Source organism: Pygoscelis adeliae, unplaced genomic scaffold (genome assembly GCF_000699105.1).
Source record: "Pygoscelis adeliae isolate BGI_AS28 unplaced genomic scaffold, ASM69910v1 Scaffold174, whole genome shotgun sequence".
NCBI lineage: Eukaryota > Metazoa > Chordata > Aves > Sphenisciformes > Spheniscidae > Pygoscelis > Pygoscelis adeliae.
In genome coordinates, this window is record NW_008824676.1 from 127,363 (window position 1) to 150,011 (window position 22,649).

Genomic DNA, 22,649 nt, shown 5'->3' on the forward strand with positions numbered 1-22,649 from the left:
GGCACAAGCTGTTGCCTCGCGCGCCGCGCGGCTTCCCGCCTCCGCCCTTCCCCTGAGAGGACCCTCGCCATGTCCGTGCCTGGGAGGCCTGTGGCCCTTCGGAAAGGGAAGGTCTTCCCTCGGCCCGGGAGTGCGCGCCCTGGCGCTGCTGACAGCGCGAGGGAACCGGTCAGGGATTTGGTTTACCCACTTTGAAATGGGAAAGTTGAGTGTCTGACTTTGAGGCCGAGACCTGTTGCCAGTGTGGGCGGCTGGTGCTGAGAAGGTCAGATATGGCCTGAGAGCCAGGAGCAGCTCTCCTGTGAGAGGGAGAGGAGTTGGGTGCGGGGATAAACCAGGCAAAAATCATACAACAGTGAGAGCAGGGGTCTGGCTTTGAGGAGAAACAGCTTTATCTAACTGCAGCCAACACAGCCATGGACTCGTCTTTGTGACACATAAGGTGTCGGGTGCCTTACATGTCTTTTAGTGAGGGAGAAGAGGTACTGCTTGGGAAGAGTCCCAAGGAGAGAATTTTCCACAACTGCTCTCCATCACTGCTAATGGACAGGTGAGTGTGGCTAGTGTCTAAGAGGAATTCTCATCTCTCTGGAATTACAACTTGCTCAAAGAGGACTGAAAGTGCCTTAGAAAGTAATTTTACTAACATTTTTAATCAGTGATCAAGCATTCAAATGTGGCTGCCTGTATTTCTGCAGTATTCTTTCATGTGACTGCAAGCTTGCCTTGCCTTCCCAGTGAGCAAGCTGGAAGTCAGATGGCTGCAGTAGCACAGAATGGAGACCAAACTAATAAGCATTGCTGTTCAGTAGAGCCTGTTGTCTCATGGGTTGCATTGCACTAGTCAAAACGGGTTTATGTCTGCTTGGAGATAAACATCTGCCTGCAGAGACGATGACAGCATAGCATCTCTCCTGACTTCTGTGGGGTCCAGAATCTCTGAAAAACAAGCCACTTAGTTAGACTTAACTTGAAGAAATTGCATTGAGTGGCTTTTTCCTGCATCATTAACCAATAGTTTATTTCTCCTAATTTAGGTGCAAAACCAATCTGCATTGCAAAATTGATACAGGTAAGACAGTGAATTTGGCTTCCTGATGATATGTAGTTATCCACAGCTGTGTATGATGTAGCTGGTAGAAAATCAGGCAGGTGCATTTCACCCACCTCAGCCTATGGTCTGTGCTTATTGGATGTCTTCCTACAATGTCAAACAGTTAAATTACCTCAGGTTGAATATGGTTTTAAATCCTGGTCTCTCATTTCTTTGGGGATTATTTTGTCTATTAGGCTATTATATGACACACAGATATCTCTGCTGCTATTCCTGAATGAGGGTGGTTGTAGGAGCTATATTTATTGCTGAACACACACCAGTTTCCTATCTGGGTCTAGATACCACTGGGAGCAAGAAGTATTTAGTACCATAGTATCTCATAACCAGTTTTAGCTGTGCTTTCAGCAAAATGCTCAAGAAAAAACTTGGCACAAAACTTGCTTTTCAGCCTTTTCTAGACCCCTTGAGCTCAGAGCAATTTGTGCAATTCATTCAAGTTCTTCCTGTGTGAGACTTGGCTTCTTGGGTAGCAGGAGTGGGAACGCTTTACTTCAGGATTCACTTATTTGTCTTTGAGGAATGTGAATCGTTAAGTGAATTTTTGTGTAGTGATTGTTAAAAGTTGTCCTGGTTTCAGCAGGGATAGAGTTAATTTCCTTCCTAGTAGCTGGTACAGTGCTGTGTTTTGGATTTAGGACGAGAACAATGTTGATAACACACCGATGTTTTAGTTGTTGCTAGGTAGTGCTTACACTAGCCAAGGACTTTTCAGCTTCCCATGCTCTACCGACTGAGAAGGCTGGAGGGGCACAAGAAGCTGGGAGGGGGCACAGCCAGGACAGCTGACCCCAACTGGCCAAAGGGATATTCCATACCATGTGACATCATGCTCAGTATATAAAGCTGGGGGAAGAAGAAGGAAGGGGGGGATGTTTGGAGTGGTGGCATTTGTCTTCCCAAGTAACCGTTAGTGTGAGGGAGCCCTGCTTTCCTGGAGATGGCTGAACACCTGCCTGCCCATGGGAAGTGGTGAATTAATTCCTTTGTTTTGCTTTGCTTGCGTGCGCGGCTTTTGCTTTACCTATTAAACTGTTTTTATCTCAACCCATGAGTTTTCTCACTTTTATCCTTCCGATTCTCTCCCCCATCCCACTGCGGGGGGGGGGGGGGAGTGAGCGAGCGGCTGTGTGGTGCTCAGTTGCCAACTGAGGTTAAACCACGACAGTCCTTTTTGGCGCCCCTTTGGTTTCCTCAACGTACTTGTTAGGGATTGCAGGTTTTCTCATGTTCAGCAGAACTTTTGTGTGCTTAACTTCAAGCAAGTAAGAAATTCCCAACGTGCCTAGCAAAGCAGTTAAGCACACGTAAGCATGTGCTTTAAAAAACAACCCAGTGCTTTATTATGAAAAGCTAAGGCCAACACTTCCTCTCTCTCAAGGCCATGAGGAAATTCCTGTGGACTTCTATGGAGGTAGGATGTACCCTCTCATCACTGCCAACTCTCTCTCTCTCTCTCTTTCTCTCTCTGGCTGAGGTTTTCCCAGGAAGAGCCATCTGCTGCATGTAATGAAATAGTCTCTCTTAAAAGTCAAACTGTTCTGTGATCAGACTCACTATACTAAGGTCACACTAGCAAAACAACACTGAAGCTTTCACCTAGCTTCTCAGCTCTGAAACAGCATGCATAAATTAAATGTCTTTTGTCTTGTAACACAGAGTCAAACCACAGGCTGGGCCCACTTCTAGAACTTAAAGAAGGAGCACTCAAGGGTAAGTGCGCATTTATGGTTTGAGAGGTCAAATTGTTTATACTTTTAAAATTACTTGTCTATTTTTTTTCTCCTGTGTGCAAATAGAATGTGTATCATAAAAGATAAATGAAGAAGAGCGCGTTACTTTATTCTTAATGCACTACATGAATATAGTGATTTATACTGTTACTGAACAGGAAATATGATTTGTTATTTGCTTCTGCTAAAGTATAGTCATTTTTGCTCATTTTGATAGATTTATTTTTTTTTAAAACGTTGCATTTAGACTTCTGCTAAATGTTTCTGAAATTACACTCTGGTACTATTTCCACTGAGTTTCAGCAAGACAAACGAAATTGCAAAAATCATGCAAAAGCAAGCTTCCTTCTCTAAAGAATGTGTAAGTGATACTAGGTATCCCGAAATATGCATTTTATTCTTTCTAAATATATATTGCATGACCTAATACTCATTAGGTAAAAATTTCCTCCATTCCTGAGAAAAAATCTGGTCACTTGGTAGCATGTAGATGATTATCAGGCTAGATGCATGAATTGCTCATGCTGACAGTGTCAGATGCTTGGCAAATGTTAAAAATAGATTAAGACAGCTTAGTGTTAAGAATTGTGCTGTGATTGCTTATTTTAATTACTCTATATTAAGGTCTTTGTTAGAGAGCCAGTCATTTATTCTTCTTACATATAGCCAACGAATTATAGCTGTTAATACAATCGATATATGATAACTGGCTTAGATAATACAGTATTTTGCTAGTTTGATTTCTGACATTACATGCTCTTTGACAAGTATACTGCTTTAAATGTTTGATTTGACTGCAGTGTCTTGAAGGATTTATAGAAGAATAATATGGTTATAGTTATTGTTTGTGTTCCAGCATTAGGAATTCCAGACAGAACTGAGTCAGGCGGAACTACTGTGAGACACAGAAACAAACAGAAAATGCAGTCATTGTAAATCCTTGTGTGCATAGGTTCTCACTACTCTTACCCCATCAAATGTTAGACTCTATAGTAAGCAAACTGCTGTATAAATACTTACTATAGCCCTATTGTGAACAGAGTTCACAAAGTTATAATTGAATTCTAGAATTCCAGTTTCTGTTGTCTTGGAGATTTTAACTTTTACAGGGTAACAACATTTAAGAATGTAGGCATGATCACAACACTTTTGGAAAACGTTTTTATGGCTGTCTGGTACAATCACTTTGGAAAGCTTGTACAGACTAGGAGTGGAGGAAAGCGGATCACAAATTTCATGTGGAATTTCATACCATCAGTACCGATGGATGTGTGGAAAAAAAAAAAGATTCACAGAAACATGCCAGTCTTGATGAAACTTTTACAGGAAAACTTTTAATAAAAGCTTTGATTTCAGCTGTCTATCAGATTTACTAATCTGTCTATCAGATTTAAAATAGTCTTTGCAATATGATCTTTAAAGGCCCCTTCCAACCTAAACCATTCTACAATTTTACATTTAGAGAAATAAGAACATCCAACATGTCTGTAGGGGCTAATCTGCTCAAATTCCCGTGCTTTGCAGGATGGTTTTTAATCCAGAACCTATACTGTAACTGACTTCATCGTGAAGGACTTTTACCTGTTTCTGTAAAATGTGCAAATCTGAATGGCTTCTTTGAAGCCAGGAGAATTCCACACAGGGTAGAGGTAAAATACCTGCTTTAGGACCTGGGCCTAAAACCAAGTTGCTCGGAAGAGAGACTTTGGATCAAACTGGTGCTGTAGAGTCATCTACTGTTTTTTTTTTGTTGTTTGTTTTGGTTTTGTTTTTTTTCCATAAAAAACTGCTGAAGTATATACTAGGAATTGGCATCTACTTTGTTATTAGAAAACTAACTGCATTTCTTGATGTTTAATTAAGTAAATATACAAAAAAGGCAGCAAACACTTTGAACCAAGTAATATGATTGCTACTGTCATGGTTTAACCCCAGCTGGCAACTAAGCACCGCACAGCCACTCGCTCACTCCCCCCCGCTGGCATGAGTTTTCGCACTTTTACTCTTCTGATTCTCTCTCCCGTCCCCCTTGAAAGGTGCACAGAAGTCTCTTAAGAACACAAATCTGCTCTGAACTGCAGTGCTTGAATTGTTGAATTGCTGAACTAATAGTGATGTGTCTGAGGGAGCTACCACTTCGCCTGTCATCAAGTAGTGTTCAAAAACCACATCAGGACTCAAGAAATCAATGAGCTTTGGCTTGAAAATCACGTAGCTTAAAAAAAATACAAATAGATACGCCTCTCTATTTTTCTTTTCGTTTTAGAACATCTATTTTTTATGTTTTCAAGGTTTCTTCTTTATTGTAGTGGCTGGTGATTTAGAGATTTATTTTTATGGAAACTGAAAAAGGAGATTTTCATGTTCTTACCTGATGCACAGAACCTTCAGAAATACATCCTCGGATTTTTGATTAACACAGAGAATTACTGGGGAGTAGACTATTGGTTATAATCCTTTTGCAGAAACAACAGCAGGAAATACTCAATGATTCAACCACAGATTTTATATTATTCATAGGAATGGACTATAAAAACCTATATCTGCATTGCAGATGGACTTACACATTTGTAGCTTTGTGTGTAGAAGTTCAATGAAAGTTAATCCTTGACCGGATAAACAAAAGGGATCTGCCAGATTTTGTGTGGCTCCGCAAGTGTGGACAGTGGCAGATAAGTTACTGAAGACATGGTCTGTGTGATCTAAGGCTATTACAAACACACATTATGTAGCTATCCATTTTTCTTGTGTTTTCAGGTACCCCAGACCCAGTGTCAACTTGGTATAAAGAGACCAAAATATTAGTTGATGGAAGGATATTTCTTAATATGAAACATAGGAGGATTATCAGTTTCATTCCTCCTGTGTGTGTAGCTAAGATAACCCTTTGTGTGGGCTAATGCAGGTTCTTCTTTCCCACTCCTTTGCGCTGATGTGGGTGTAAAGCAGGGCATTTGCAGAACGCATACAGCCATACAGGGGTATTTATGCGCTGATGTGGAGCTTTTAACGTACCTAGACAATGCTTTGGTTGTCAAAGCATGTTTACATACATTAATTGTACTGCAGTACTATACAAGGTCTAGGCATAGATCAGGTGCCCGTTGTGCCAGGCAGCATTTGAATATGCAGAATGGTCCCTGACCCAAAATGCTGGTGCCTAATGATAAGGAGAGAGACAATACATGGGTATAGAGTGACAGGTCCTGTGAAAGAGGGGGAGGAGCAAATGCATCTGAAAGATAGGAATAAATCCTATTGAATAAGGGCGTGGGCTGAGCAGGACTGTACAGAGAACAGAGATTACATGATGAATAAATAGTAAATAAGAGAAAAAAACTTCAGAGAGGTAGTAAAGGGAATTTTTTCCACCGACTCTAGAGGAAATGAATGCCACAGAAAGACACAGATTTCCTCCTGCTCATGTAAAATGCATAAGCTTTCTGTAGAAATAACTTCTGTGAACGTAAAATTGCTTACAAAGGAAGATTTAAATTTTGGTTATAACTAAATAAAGTAGACAAAAAATGTGACGCAAGAGGAAAATTAATGGCCACTTTTTAAGTTTAATCAAATTTGTATATTTTTGTCAGTTAAAAATTTTTTTGCTGACATTAGGATTAAGCCCACAGTTCCTTCTGAAATCATTAGAAGCGGCTTTGGGTCCAAAACCACCTGCAAAATGGCTATTACTAAAAATTAAACTCATTTAAACATTGTTCCTTCCATGTTAAAGTATAATTTTTCAAAAATGTTTTGGTCTCAATTGGAATAAATGATCAAATATTGAACATTTTTTATTTTAAAAATATGTTTCAAATTGGGAAAAATGTTGGCATTTTAATGAAAATAAGTTTGAACAATCAAAATTTTTATTTAGAATTGGAATTTCAGACAATTTTTTCACTATTAACAAGTTTTTCAAAACCAGAATGGAATTATGAAGAAGTATGAATTTTAAATAAAAAAGCATTTTTTCTGAAAATTTACTTGAATTTGTTTTATTATATATTTTCCTTAGAGAAATGTTGAGTGATTGTTTTAGCCATTTTGATGCTTTTCCTAGTCATTCTTTTGCATAATATTATTTGAAACTGATTGTTTTTCACAAACGCTTTGATTATTTCCTGCCATAAAGGGATTTTGGTGAAGGATCGACAAATGTCTTTACTGCCTGTTGCTGCCTTGTTAATCTGACCATTCCAGGTTTTCATCAATTCTTTATTTCTCATAAATCATATCCAACCACAGTTCTGAGGTTAACATTTTCATGCTGCTGCCAGCTTTGTTTTCCCTTATCCTTAGTTCCTAGGGCATTAAGCTTAGGCAACATCAGACCCTGGTGATACGCGTGCAGTTTTCTTCGTGGAAGCGGAGACAGACCTGAGAGATGGGTGGAGGAAGGGGAAAGGGGAAGCCAACATGTCCAGGGATAGTGAAGGAGAAATTCACATTGTAGCTGCTCAGCAGTGGTAATTTGTGACTGAGGAATGATCTGTCATGGAGGGCAAGAAGGCCCAACTGCAGAAGGGGTTAAGCTGGCTGAAAACAGGGATGGCAGGGACAGAAGGACTCCCTGCAAGAGAGTAAAGTTCGCAGATGATAAACAGCCACAGTATTGTCTTGTAGCCATCCTGCAATGTGAGCGCTCAGGGGCCACCTTTGGGCAGCAGAGCTGGGCTGGGGGACGGGACCCATGGCAGGGCTGAGGCGCCCATGCAACCGCTCATGGATTGGTGCTGGTGCCAGTCTGTGTAAGGAATGGGCTCCTGACGATCTTTGCAGACTCCCTGTAGAACCGCTTATGGTGGTAGGACTCTGCCCAATGCATTGTTCATTAAATATTTTTTTATTTTATTTAAGCACAAACGTGTTTAATTCACCTCAAGTTGTACCATAAAAATTGCCCAACAATTGCCACTGTTCTGATCAGTAAGAAATGGAAAATATGTTTACAGGTCATTAGATAACCAAAATAGGTACCTTTCTTACCGTTACCTGCTAAAACCTGGTGGTGTTAAGTTCTCTTACATGGCTCTGCTTCACTGTCCTCCTGTCTAGTACCTGAATTCAGCAAGTAGCATCATTGGTTTCCAGAACAAGATTTGAGACAAGCAGCCAGAACACCCTTAAACATTTAAATGTTCTCTTGTCTTCTTTTCAATTTTCTAAACCCAGTTTATTAGGAATTGAGCTTATTTTCAGGTTACTTACTAGTCAATAGCTGATAGTCAGTTATCATGATCTCCCATTCATCTTTCCGTGGTGAATTTCATTATGCATCTTCTATCACAAGTTTTCTTGAGGAGCTGAGAGGGTATTATACGAACAGTTCTCTTTCCAATTTCTATCTAAATTAAAGAATTGAAATTATGGTTTAATATAATATCTTGTATTTTCTCCCCAGATTTTAGAAAAATAATGTCTCTCTATCTTGGGTGGAAAACCAGCATTTATTGCAGTTTTCCTCATGGAACATTATTTTGCTTTAATTTCCATTGGATCTGACAAAATGCACAGCAATCTAATCTGACAGCTCTTTTCCCCTCAATGTCAAAATGCAGCTGAATTAAGATAATGATAACTGTATAGTACAATTGCTTTAGTAAGGAGTATTCATGAGTCAATCTGCATTAAAAAAATGTTCCCAAGGCTTTTTTCAGCTGGGAAAATTACCATGCTTTTAAAATAACTTATACCCTCCAAAAAAGAGGAGAGAGGCATCTGGTCTTCTGAAAGCAAAGATCAAAGCAGATTTGAAAGAATGCAACAGGGAAATACATATTTAAGAGGAGATGGGTGAATGCTGGGGGGTAATTCCATGGCACTGTAATAAAACAGATGAGGAAAAGATTAATCTCTACTGCTCCTTTTTTTTTTCTGTTAAATATTTATATTTTTTAGAGTTGAAATGGAAAGCAAAATGTGATCAGAGATCTGAAAGGCTGAAGATAATGGGATCTGATGCCTTTTTTCTCTAGGCTCTTGTTGGACGCATGGTCGAGACTGTAGTTCAAAGGCCTGCATGAAGCAAGTGTACAGTATTGGCCCAGGGCCAGTCAACAGGTGTCCGAATTATTTAAAACCACCACAATATGCTCTAATATCCTCTCAATATCCTCTTCTTGTCATCTTCAGCAGGGACGCCCCTATTACAAGGGATTTTGAACTAGACTGCTCTTCAGGCTCAAAGGTGGTAGTCTGAGGAAGCCTGCATACCAGCTTCCTGCCCTGTACCTCCTGTGTGGATAACCTGAAACCATCTGTATGTCAGCAGCACTGTATACAGCAGTGCATGTTTCCCCCTCTTAGTTTCATGCTGCAAAGCATCTCTAGCCAAGCCACTGTGACCAGGCTGACTTGCACTACTTTAAAGCTGTTTTATCATCTTCTGTGTCTTCTGGCAACTTCCTAGCTACACCTCTGAGCTGACAATATACCTTTGTGGCACATCAGGCTTGCTCTTCAAACCATCCTTTCCTGTTGGCCTCCACTTTCTTGTGTGCTAGACCTTTGCCAATTTATTCCAAGGCTGAATTGACAAAGCATGTTGCCTCTCTGCTGCCTTTTCACTGCCTCCTCCCGCTCCCCCTTCTCATATCACAAACACTGAACTTCTCTCCGCTCCTCTGATCCCTTCATGCACTCCAGAGGCCCTGTGCTGATCTGGGTTGCCTGTTAGGAGGTGCTGAAGCCAGCAGCCTTATGGCAAGGCTGCTGCAGCTCCATGCCCACAAGTCCAACCAGTGAGGCTGAGCATGTGTACTTAGTAGGCACATATACACGTGTATACAACACACATATATGTTGTATGCTGGGAGAGGGTGCTGGTCTGGTTCCCCCATCAGCTGTTGTTCCTCTGCACTCCTTCATGTGTATGGAGACAAACTGTTTATCACACAACCTAACATTGTCCCTTCTAGTATCCTTCCCCTTAACGACCTTCTGTTCCTGCTTTTCTCCTCCCAGGTGACTCTGTGGAAAAGGTGTCTGTGCAGGGTTTGCCCGAAGGAAATGAAAATATACCTAGCTGCTTTGTGCTCTTTACACGAGAGGCAGATTCCAAGCAAGCCATGCAAGCCCCTTGCTATTTAGCCATTAAGCTCTAATCTAGCTCCCACATATTTTCTTACTAACTGACTTTGATCAGTCCTGCCTGCAGTGGACTGTGACATGAAGCTCGGTGCTGACAGGTCCAATGACTGCTCTGCTTGTGGCCCTGCAGAGAGCAGATAGGGCGCTATAAAGTGCTTGAAAGGGCGTTGGGAAAGGTTGCTGTGTGAGCGTGCTAGTGGCTGGTGGTCTTGCAGCCAGGAGAGAGACATTAGCTAAAAAGGTCACAATGGGAGAAGCAGAGAGAAGGAAAAGGAGAATGAATAGAGGTGTCTTTGAATTGCTTCATCAGATTAGCAGGATGGCAAGAAAGATTTTCCTTCTGTTCTTCATGTCGTACCAGTTCTGTGAATAAAAATAGGTCACTATTTTTCAGAGCTTTTAGTCTGGCATCCTTCATGAGTTCAAATTTACTTGAAACTCAGTTCTGCTACTTTATCTGTTTTCCTTTTTGGATCCCTGGATTGTGGAAGAGTCCTGCTGTGATTAGTGTGGGTACTCTCTGGTGAAGAATGACCCAGAGTGCCTCTAGTAGTATACAAAAACATCTCAAGTATCCAAAATCCTAAGATTGGGGAATGCTTAGGAAACAAGTTTTTTTTTAAATAAGAGAGATGATTCCATATTTCTTTGGATTGAGCTAATGGAAGCCTTTTGGTGTATTTCACTTTGTTTTTATGTAAGTTCTGCATTGCCACACCATTTTGCGACAACACAGCTAGAAGACTCAGTATGAACAGGAAATTGAAGCTAACCGGCCTCGTTTCATTGTTCTCGCACCACAGAAATTACAAATATCAAGCCAAAATACAATAGAATTGCTTTGAACAGAAATAGCCCTATAAAATCTAAACAGACTGATTGTTCCAGGTATTTCTACAAACAGATTTTGGAATTTATGTCAATTGATGCCAATTCAAGGAATAGCCTACTGTTGTGCCAGTGTGACTACCAAAATAGCAGGTACTTGGTACCTGTAGAAATCATGCACATGTGAAAATTTACATTGTCTGCAGATTACTATTTGCATTTAGAAATGTCTAAGCGACATGTGCTGAAGCCTATTTTGTGCTGCTGTGTGTATCTGCAGGCATGCTTAAGAATTTGTTTTTCTAGCACAAATCACTCCAGACAGTTACAATGTGTTGCCATTAAGTGTCATTGCATAGATAGCTGGGTTATAATGTTTGATCTTGATTTTAAAATAATGATTTCTCTTTTTTGAAAATGCTTGCAGCTATGTGTCAATTGACCACCTTTTAGAAAATATGTATACCCATTTTAGAAGTAATTTTAAACTTCAGATTTCTTTTATTTGCAGGTGCACAGAGCAAGATCTGCACCTGGAAACAGTTTGACAGCTAGAATGACCTGCTGTTCAACTTTTCTTGAACTGAAATCAGATAGAAAAAACAAAACTTCCCCAGTATTTGTTGTTGACCTAAATGACAATGTGGGGGACTTCAGGGTAAAACGAGCAGAACCAGAAACATTTTGCACAACACAAGAATTACCCCTATGAGGGTGACCCCATGTTAATTTCGCCAGATTCCAACTCTTCAAAAATCAGTGGTTTGCTGCTTGAGAAGCTCAGAAAAGCAGAAATATTGTCCCCGTTTTAGAAATCCCACAGACAGTTGCCTGACATGGAAGACAAGATGGATGTAAAAAATACATTTAAAACCCAGGAAAATACTTCCTGCTTAAGGGATTTTTCAGAGAATGGTGATGACCTAATTAATTTTAACAGTATGGTCAGTGTCACGACTGGAAAAGCAGAGAAATACTGCAGTGGACAGGTACATTCCTGCCCTTCAAAAGTAATCACTTATAATACAGACAACTGTTGCCTTAACACGGAAGACTCTGTATCTGGTCAGTCTCTGGCAGATGTCCAGGCATGTAAAAAGACTCTAAACATGAATACCCTATTCAGTGAGCAGGCAGATACTCCCATAGTAAATCACAATTATTTTGTAAAAGATGATTCTGAAAATTCTGCCACTATTCTGGAGATTTATGCAGAGGAAATTCCAAGTGTAAGTGATGACTTTTCTGGTGATAACCTAGAGGATTTTGACTGTTCAGATGTGCTGACAGTGCATGAAAATGAAATCTGGAAAAAGAAATTACAGTTTTTATTAGAAAGTGATGATGAAGATGATTTAAAACTGAGTAAGGATTGTGATGGGTGTGCTTACTTCCTCAGTGAAATGCCTTGTCTGTTCCAAGTGTCAGATAACACTACGCCTATGGATACCACCATTGGCTTCTGTGGTCATCACTCAAAATTCAACGGAGTAAATGTAAGGAGAGACCCCTCTATGTACAGCCGGTCAACTTTGCAGACAGAGATGACTCTCACTGTTGGACACCACCGAGATAAAAGTACCAGTTTGAAAGACAAAGAAAAGTATAACGTGCCTGTTGCATCTGCAGACATTGAAGATGACCATCCCAGAACTGAAGAAGAAAATAATGGAAGTGGCCACTCAGCTGCAGATTTCTCAACTGACAAATCAAAGAACAAGGATAATGTACGTGCCAAAGCGGACTCCTCTACTAATGGCATAGGTGCTTCTTTGACAAATCAGGCTTCAGAGACAATGACAGAAAACATTATGGACAAGGACTTGCTGGGTGAAAGCTCATTGCTGCTAGAGGAGGGGGGAAGAAATTTGCCGGAGGAAAATGCAAGGCATGCTGTCTGTACCTTAACAGAAAATCTAAGAAGAAACCTTTTAAAGTTGTTAAACCCTAAAGAGCTTTGCAGATACGTAAGTAATATAGGACAATCTTTCCAGACTGCAGCAGAGGTCAGGGAATCCAGTGCTCTGTTTCCCAGTCAGGAAGGTGTCATTTCAACACAAATCCCCGAGGAGACAGAAAGCTTGCAAATGCAGGCTGGTTTGTGTCATACAGAAGAGGCTGATAAAGAGTGTCATTGGGAAAGGAAAAGGACTTGGGGCCTGTCTGAGCAAAATCAGATGCCAAATGAAAACATCTCACCCAGGGTAAGTAAAGTGTTTATCATTTAATAGAAAGAGCTGCTCTGCTGATTTGAATGCATTTTATTCCTGTTTGTCACAAAATAATGTAAAATTTAAATTACTTTGAAAGATACTATTCATGAACTTCTGAATGACAGCTACGGCTGGGAAGGAAATCTGGTTTTGAAAAAGGCCCAAATAAACCATAAGCTGTTCTAATTATAGAGTGAGACTGATAATAGTAAGAGGCACTAATGGGACTCTGGACAGCTGGATAGGGAAATCCGATATGTAGGCTATTGCACAGGTCTTATCAAAGTAATGTTTCTTTCAGTCCAGAAAGTTTCTCAAATACTTATTGTGAGCAGAGAATGTTGTGATTTACTTTCTTTTCAGTTTATACTCAAAGAACAAAATTGTCATCTGCTTATGGTGCTGGAAATCTAAAACAAATCAATAGGGGTTTGCTCTGAATTTATAACAAGGAGGGGAATTTAATCCAGAGAGTTCATGTTACGGAGGTGAATGGAGCTTTGCTTTTTAAAAATAAAACAGTGAAAGAGTCAGATATTCCAGTTGAAATGTAAAAACCAGTTAAAAATAAAACCCCAAAGTAGTAGTCTCTGTGTACTTGCATATTTTATGTCTGTTGGTAGGAAATCAACTAGGGAAATCAGTATAGTTGTACAGACTGATATGATGCTCCACCAGTTTTCATAAGTGGGAGAATTGGATCATACTTTTTATTTCACATAGTAAAGACTGAAGGTACATAAATATATATATAAAGTATTAAATCATGAATAATCTTGTTATCACCAACTTTACTGATTTGAAAGTGCACAGCTAGTTGCACAGAAAAAAAACATTTATGACAAATAAACACAAGCTTTTTCCAGTTCCACATGCTTTTCTTCATCTATATCGTTTCAGTAAAAATGTATCCCAGTTCTGGGTAGTAGACTGACTTTAATCTCACCACTGGGGTGTCTTTAGCAGTCAAAAATCACTTGAATTCTTCTGCCTGAAAAACATCCATAAGTTTCTCTGTTTTTATAGTACTTAAAATTCCAATCATTTTAGCAGAACATAATGTTCTTATGATGGGGAATACCCCCCTATTGAAATTAACCTACTGAGAATTTCTTGACAGTATGTATTACCATGGTTTGCAAGAGGCATTGTTTCATTTTTTTCCAAGTGCAGTACAATAATTTAAATCCCGGAACCGTCTTAGCAAGGAGCAGCTGTTACATTACTGTAAGTGCCATGGCCAAATTTCAGATTGGCTGGTTAGACTGTTGCTACCTGCAGTCAGTATGTATTTCTTCTGTTTGTGTGTCCATGACCAAAACTTTACATTAGATAAAAATTAAGTAGGAAAGAAGTATCAGTGTACACAAAAGGTCTAGAGATGAGCACAAACCAAACCCCTGGTTTTAAACACGCATGAATGAAGATGAAATTTAGGTGTAGGTTCAAAATTATGTGGTCTTGAAAATGAGCCAAACGAAAGCATCCCATCTGGAAACTACTCTTTATAGCACAAGTAAAATGTGGACAGCTTCTCCCACGTCCCATATAGTAAGCCAGAAACTCCTCAGCAATCTGCTTGTGTAACCTAAGAAAGACAAGAAACAATCAACCTCCTATTGCTGCACACAGGTTTATGTAAAAGTGCACTGTGGTATTAGCTGGAGCCCAACATTTGAGACAGCTCTGCCAGGAGCAAGGTGAGGGACTTGTAGCAAAAATCACAGCTGGCTGCTTTTGAAGAGTGTTGTATTTTCCCTCTCCATGTGGTGAATCAGGTCTGCTGAGAGGTACATAGCAGCCAGAGAACCACAGCACTAATTACTTAAGGATTTACACTTCCCCTTAGTGCCAAGATGCCTCTAAATGGAACAACCTTTGCAGTCTGTCTTGTGCAGCAACTGCTGTTCTGGGTAACTTCTCCTGCCATTAGATGGTCAAGGTGGGAGTCTCCTGACTCCTCTCATGACCTCATGATCTAGCCCCAGGTGAAATTCTTTATTTATCTAATGCTTCAAAGCAGCTTAATTAATAATAGGTCCTAAAAGCCAACCGTACCAGCTGTATGATATTACATACTGTACAGAGAGCCAGGAGGCTTCAGGTTTGCAGCATGTCATTCAAGAGCCGGTCTCTGTTTAGTGTTCAGCCAGCAAACTCAGCCCAAGGTACTGGTGTCACTCCTGAATTACAGAGCCCATGTCTATGGCCTGCTGAATGCCAGCGATGTTGGTGAAGTCCTGCTGGAAAGGGCAGGTTCAGAGGGATTCGAGAGCATAAGCAAAATACTTAACATTTACGCTGATACACCAGGAAGAATGGCATGTGGTGTTTGTATATTTCTAGAGCGGTTTTTTCCCTGCTGATTAGATCTACTGTTCATCCTGCCATTATTTTGTTTTCACTTGTGTCAGAACAGCCTGTTCTCATAAAACTTGAGAGATACTTGGTTTGATCTTCCTGACATAAATTTATGTCACTTCTAGATAATTTTGAATTTTATTATACAAAAAGGAGAGAAGCAGAACTGACACAGAACTTCCAAGTAATCAGGTAATCTGGTTGTGCACAAAAAGTATTTTGTCTGGCACGTCATACTTCTGCTTTGTTAGATTCCAGGGTAGCCAAAATTGCCAGGACTGCATAGGCCAATGAAGCTAGCTGTTCATCTGTTGGGCTACTGGCCCTGTTCAATATGTTAAGATGGTAGCTATCTGCTGTTGTGTGTGATGTCCTAGAAGCTGCCATGTGTAAAGGAGAACTGTGATTTAGAGTGTTTGGTTGCTGGGGCACTCTTAAGTTTAGAGCTCCCTGCTCTGAGGTTAGTACAGAAATGCAGGTGCTAGTCATGTGCACTGCACTCCAACACTGTCATGAAGGAGAGGGCGTGTGCTGGGAGCAACATGCAGAAAGGGTGGAAAGGTAAGAGGGGAGGAAGGAGTTGGGTTACACAACAAAAGAAGAGCAAAATGAAACTGTTTGAAAGGGTTTCAGAACAGTTATGATGGGTTAACTCTGCCCGTGAGGAGTTAGATTGAAACCCAGCAAATGGTTTCAGGTAGGCCAATAAACAGCTGTTGGATGGGAACTGGTTTAATGGCTGGCTTTGAATACAAAATGGGCGAGGAGGACTTCTGTTCCAAAACAGTAATGAGTAAGAATTACTGTGCATGCCCAACACATCATTTTCAATCAGCTTATAGTTGTTTCGTTTTTCATTCAAATGTTTTTAAAGTACATCTCTGCCTCTTGTCTCATTTGAGTGAATAGTTGCTGGAAAAAATGAAGGCTTTTTGGTTATCTGAGCTCAAAACTTAGTCAGTTATAATTTTTTATGAGACATGTATTCTTGCTCCTTCTTGGTGCAGCTTGCCACTACTCACAGTTCTTTTGCTGGAATTTTGAAAAAACAGTTTGCCTAAACCTGTTTCCTATAACAGAGGAAGCTGGGATCCAAATCTCCTCCAACTTTGAATCTTAGCAGAAATTAGGTCTCTCATTTCTCAAAGTTTTTCACTTCATTGGAAAGTTTTGCACTCTGTATAAAATACTCAGTAGTCCTTGGATGCAGAATAACTCTCCGTCAAGTGGTTAGCATGCTTTGTTTCTGAATATTATATTCATACTATGTGGCACAGATCCAAAAAGAGAGTGTGAGAAGCTACACCTCATCCTTTCTAATAGGCTAGAGTGGTTGGTATTTTTGCTTGAAAAGGTCGTTGTCTCAGACTTTTGCTCTGAGTCTGGCTGAGATGAGAGCTGAGTGTTCCCAGGGAACGGTCTGAGCCTGAGCAGTATGCTAAGGGGCAGGAGCTCTGCATCAGAGCAAACAGGAGTCCTAGTATGAGTAACTAGAGCTCATGCAGGCTGTGATATCAACCCTGCTCATTCAATAGGATCTACCCTAGGGCTGGCAGATAACATCCCATTTTGTCACCTGTGTTATAGTTGGCTCCAGTCTTTCCTGAGAGACATACAAAAAACCTCATCCATTGAAAATCCTCACCACATCAGAGCATGGACCCATGACAGCTGTGCGTGGTCAGCCTATTGTTCTATGTTGTTGTCAAAGGCAGAGAACTCGCTTTCTGTCCTTTGAAATACTATAGTTCTTATTTAACTTCCTCTTTTTCTGCCCCTTTAGCAGGAATAGCAGGATGCTAGCAGGATGTGCCTGTCAGTAAGCATCTGTAGGATAAAATATAGCTCATGTCTTTTGTTTCACCTGTGTAAAGCAGTTGAAATAACTACAGGTATTGAGTTATTTTAGCTAATCCAAGGCAGGTGTGCCATGTTATTTTAGGAAAGAGGAATTTGAGTGGCATTGCATGAAACAGGGAAATAGAAAGAGCCACTAAGCTACTGCTGGAGAACAGTGTAAACCAAAAGCAGTTGCAAACATGGTGGATTTGAGGGAGCTCTGATCCAGAGGCAGTGATATACTTATTGTCTGTATTCTCGGGATGGTTTGTTACAGTCCTTTTGTACAAACAGAGGGATATAAATGTAACATGGAGACTTTATTTACAGTGGATAATTACCTTGCTAAACTATTTCCTCTTAAAAAACAGTGAGAAACCATGAGGTAAAGTTAATGATCTCATTTCAGAGATGAACTTCTTGCTTTCATTAACAGAAATGGTTCAGCTGATCAGGTGAGAGACTGATGTATAAATTATCCCTACATTTTGTAGGGGAAAGAGAACCAGAATAGCCTTAACTGATGCCTACTGAGTTTATTTGCAAGTGAATGTGACAATTTGTCACTCAGTCCAGAAACAAACTTTGTCACATTGGGTAAAGACGGTCCATTTCTCAGGTATGGCAAAGGGAGCAGAGAACAGCAGCTAACTCAGATTATACTGCGAAGATTCTTGTGATGCTCTGAGGTGTCTTTAAAAAAATCATGTGGAAAAGGGTCATTTTAATTCCATCTTTACTCATACCTTTTTATCAAACAGCAGTAAGGTGATTTAGCTGCGTTTCTGTTCTTTGCTTTATCACAACCTAATGTATATGGCTTTCTTTAGTGTTTTGTCATATTCTGGAGATCCCAGCTTTATATGTTTATTTAGGAGATAATTATGATACGCCTGTCAGTTTTGTTATCAAGAAATACTGATAAGTAAAGATAGTGTCAATATCACTATTGACTCTAGCTAACAACATAGAGTTTCTGCAGAGCAGAAGTATATTTTTTTAGTTTCGCCTTAATTCCAAATCAAAGAACTTGTACTGGTGTTTCTGTTTAACCTTCACTCTATCAAAATATTTTTTCTGGAATTATATCATTTATTCTTTTAATAAGTCTCTGAACATTATTTGTTGTGACATGTGAGACATCAAGAGAGGAAATTGTAGCTCTGCTCCTGTATCATACCACAACCTCCATTGACCTTATTATTACCTGCCATATTTAATTTTTTCCCTCTGTTATCTGTATGTCTTGGTCAGCAGTGTAGTTTACCCCTGATATCTTTCCCCTTGGCATGTGTGTATTGTATTCTCAAGTGCATTACTTTGCTTTTTTCCGAATCTAATTTTGTTTTATTTCCTGCTCAGATTCATAATTTTTTGGGTTTGTCTGCCTATGAGGTATGTGTGGATCACCTGTTGAGATGCAGTGGCTCCTCTGGCTTCCTTCTTTGAATGGAAACCAGGGTGAAAAAGGAACCAGCAAGAGCCCAGACCTTGTCTTGAAATGGGACTGGAATGTGGCTGCAGGGCACACTGGGTCCCAGGAACTGGGAGAGCTCCCAGGCTGCCTGGGTCTGTATAGTCTTTGAGTTCCTTTATGCTGTTCCAGAAGCTAGCACTTGCTGTTTTCACAAGTGCATTGACTCCTTCTTCTTCCAGATCAGTAATGAAATGAAATAACACAGCTTGCTCAGGTGCTATATTCCCATGCCTCATACCTTGAAAACTCTCCTTAAGAATCAAGTATTTATTTAATGAAACCCTCCCAGATATGGTACTAATGGCCCCAGTCTCCTTAGTATCCAATATCACTTGGCCTCTCTGCAGATGGTTTTATTAGATGGCCCAAACAATGACTAATGGAGGTAGTTACCTAAACTTCCCTTTGAACACAAACAATAATCCTTCCCAGTCAGGCTTCCTGTGCTGTTTCTCCTGTTTTGTAAATATGGATCTCAGAGCATCAATTCATCACCTTCCACAGGCTGAATTATTTTATCTTAAAAATCATAAAACAAGCTAAAAATGAAAAACCACCACACTACGGGCTGCACCAGATTGAAGTTTACCTTTATATAATAAGTAACTGCTGTCTTTGACTTTGGGTCAGTTTCAACCCAGGCACAAGTCTGGAACCTGAGTACCTGTAGGATTGCATCCTGTTGATGCAGTTACATATGTTGAAGCTGTTGAAGCGCAGCCAATCTATACAACATTTCTTAGAATGCCCCCCAAGTATTTGCTATTGCTTGTTAATTCAGTGTAATTTAAAGCCAATCACTGAACAGCGCACAGCCTGCCAAGCTTAAGAGCCAGTCAGATCCAGAAAGGATTTCTCTTAACTTCAGGGAAGCTGTCATTCCCACCAAAATGGGATCCACTGCAACTCATAAAAGCAGGAGTGAATATGGGATACTGAGTGCAAATACCAAAACAAGAGGTAGCGTGTAAAGCAACTAGACAACATAAATGGATCTGTCTTTATTGCCACAAGAGAGTCAATGGCTTTCAGAGCCAGAGCTTTGTTTTCAGAAAATTATATTTTTGATCTAGTCCTGATTTAAACTTATGCATAGCTTGCATAGTAACTCAGCACTCTACAAACATAGTATGGCAGTAAAGAAACATTAAAGCGTTAAAACATTAAAGCATTAAAAGAAACAGTAAAAAATGTAACATGTTGACCACTAAGTTGGATGATACAATGGATTGAATAGACCTCCAGACCTGAAAATGAACCAGCGCAGCTTGGGCTGAAGGGACAGATCAGTTTTACCGTAGCATTTAAGGCCACAGATTGGGTGCTGTTCCTCGGTTCCTGGTGACTTGAAGAAGTGACTTGAAACATTCAAGGGGTGACTTGAAACATTCTGGGAGAAGCTCACTTCACCTGTAAAACATTTTGCAGGTCTGTAGGTCATCGGTTTGGTCATCCGTGTCTTCTAGATCTCCACAGAGACTTGTCAGATGAAAATGTTCCTGATACCAGATTGCCATGAAGAAGTAAAATCCTTTTAAATTTCTCCTTCTTTTCTCCGTGTTCTCCCCTGTTTCATTCCATAACTCAAGGGGTGACAAAAGTGCTCACTTACTCCCTATGGTCCTCCTTTGCTTTTCATTTAATTGTTCCTGTCAGGCTTTGGAACACAATGGGTCTTATTAACAGAGCAAAAAAAACAAGGAAGGGTCCTCCTTACATCATGATTTTACAATAGATTAAAAAGAAAGCTCTGGTTTTGAAGTGGCTGTTTCCATTTTCCTTTTACATAGCTCTTATGCAACTGACTTACCCGTTTATCCCTCCTTTATTCACAGTAACCATGGCTTTATAATGAAGGTACATGGACTGTATATTTCCTGTGTGAGTTTAAATACAGAAGTGTGATTTCATCTTTCTGTCATCACGCACCAGGCAGTTTGTTACACACACACAAAATTACTTGTTCTAGTGCATTCACATAATTAAATTCTCTAGTTTGTTACCATTCTTTTGTGACCCCTGGAGTCGAGCAGACTGTCCAGTAATTGAAGCAATTGTTAAAATGTATGGCATTAAACCCTAGAAATCTTCTGTGAGAACAGGGAACAAAAAACCAAATCAAGATGAATAGTTCTAGGACTGTGTTAGCTGAAATAAATCTAATCTAAGAAAATACCAAAGTTAAAGCCAGCAAGGTTTCCTAAAACATGTTTAAAGGATTTGGCTATAAGTACTTTCAAACAAAAATAACATGGAGCTGATTACCACATACCCTAGGAGCACATGTCCCTGGTAAATATCAATTAAAAAATTAATAAATGTGCCACGATGAGGCTTCAAATTGCATTCTGCTTTCAGACCTACTTTTGTCAAATGCAAGGCAAGGCACTCCATTACAAGTCCTCTTCTGTCATTGTATTTATTTTCCAGCCATCAGACAGTGTGTCTAGACTCTACAGTGCTGCGTGTCTATAAATGCTTGAGACAGACAGATGCTAACGTGGACGGACATACAGATTAGATAGATAAAAGGGTTCTTGAAATAATCAGCCCACTTTCCAGTGGGCATGAGAGCTGTCTATTTTCAGTCTCATACCAACAGCAGGTAGGGACTGACTGATCGTATGTCTAACATACTTAGCAAGAATTCCACAGGTGTTAGTAAAAGCTGTGATTGAGGCTGCTGTGGCTGTAAGGAATAGAAAAATAAGCTCTGCTTTTCAGAGGTTTGCAGGGGAAGTGGAAGTGGCAGAAGGAGCACTAGGCTCAAACCAAATGCTCAGGACCGACTGAGAAGAGAACTGGAACTGACTGTAGAGACACGTCCAGGCCCACATCCCCCTTGACTTGAGAGAAGGTGTGCATCTTAAGCTCAAAGAATTAGAGACTGGCATCTTCTCCTGCAGAGCAGACTTGAGCAGGAGACCAAAGCATTGGGAATCAGAGAGGACTGCAGTTGTGGAGCTGAGATTCCTAGGCTCAGGGTTTCTAGGTAAGTATGCACTAGCCAAGGAGTTTTGAAGACACTGTGGTGGCAACTGCATGGTGCTTGGGGTGGGAACAGCAGTTAAAGTCATTGACAAAAATCTTCTATATCTCTTCCTTCCCCATTGTCCACAGCATGTAGTCAGCTCCACATCCTACTCAAGCTGAATGGAGAAACAGAAAGGATGAAAAGAATTGCAACTGAAGTGGGTGGCTTTTGCAGCAAAGGAAAGCAATATTTGCTACAGCCGGTAATCCTTTTACCATGAACTTACGGAAACTAAGAACCTAGTGTCTGAGCAGCCCCTGCCTCTACCTGAGCACACAGCAACTCATGGGAAATCCTTCATTACATATCCTTCACTAAGTAACAACAGATTCTTTTCAGAATCGCTCTTCTGAATTCTGTGTCTGCGAGCACTCGTTACATATTTACAGCTCTGCTGTAACCCAGAGGACTCACCCGTTATGTATCACAGTTGTTCATTTCAGCCATCCAGCACATCATTACAAGTTAACAAATAACTATGGATGGAACTGGGACTCACGAGGGAAAAACCAACCCAAAACAGTTATGAAGTTGAGTTTGTGGCTGGATAAAAGCTAAAAAGTGTAAAATGTCTACAAGTATTGGTGTTTTTTAAACTTAGTCTGATGTTTTTTAGCATTTCTTAATTTCTGCTGGGAGTCGGTACAAAGCTTCAGACAACCGCTAGAAAGATACATGGTCAAATGTACAAACTAATTCATGAGGTCCGTGTTGTTATAGCCTGTTAATGGCTATTTGAAAGTGAATATTTTTTTTCAAAGGTTGACTGCTAAATTGCTCTCTACTTTTACAGATTGTTCTGGCAAATGAATGGTAAACAAAAGCATAAAGCATAATTAGTTTAGGAAACAATGCATTTTTCTCTAGTAAAAAATTGTAGGCTTCTCCATCTATGAATTGCTATGGGTGAAACATGCTCACCACCTCCATGGAATTGATTTAGAGCTGAAGAGGA

The 22,649-nt window shown here is 40.2% G+C and overlaps 2 protein-coding genes across 3 annotated transcripts in view; one reads left to right on the forward strand and one right to left on the reverse strand.

Annotated features, from left to right (window-relative positions):
* MALT1 (mucosa associated lymphoid tissue lymphoma translocation gene 1) overlaps positions 1–71 on the reverse strand; it is a 38,543-nt gene extending 38,472 nt beyond the window's left edge. The window contains exon 1 of the mRNA XM_009323109.1: positions 16–71. Within this exon, the coding sequence (XP_009321384.1) occupies positions 16–71 (56 nt within the window). The remainder of the gene's footprint in view (positions 1–15) is intronic.
* A 19-nt stretch (positions 72–90) lies between these two features.
* ALPK2 (alpha-kinase 2) overlaps positions 91–22,649 on the forward strand; it is a 48,976-nt gene continuing 26,417 nt past the window's right edge. The window contains exons 1-4 of one of the 2 annotated variants that reach the window (XM_009323053.1): positions 91–168; positions 1,038–1,072; positions 2,774–2,827; positions 11,282–12,974. In XM_009323053.1, coding sequence (XP_009321328.1) covers positions 11,607–12,974 — 1,368 coding nt within the window. In that variant the 5' untranslated portion in view covers positions 91–168; positions 1,038–1,072; positions 2,774–2,827; positions 11,282–11,606. Of the gene's footprint in view, positions 169–1,037; positions 1,073–2,622; positions 2,828–11,281; positions 12,975–22,649 lie in introns of those variants that run through there. The other variant, XM_009323052.1, reaches the window with a different exon arrangement.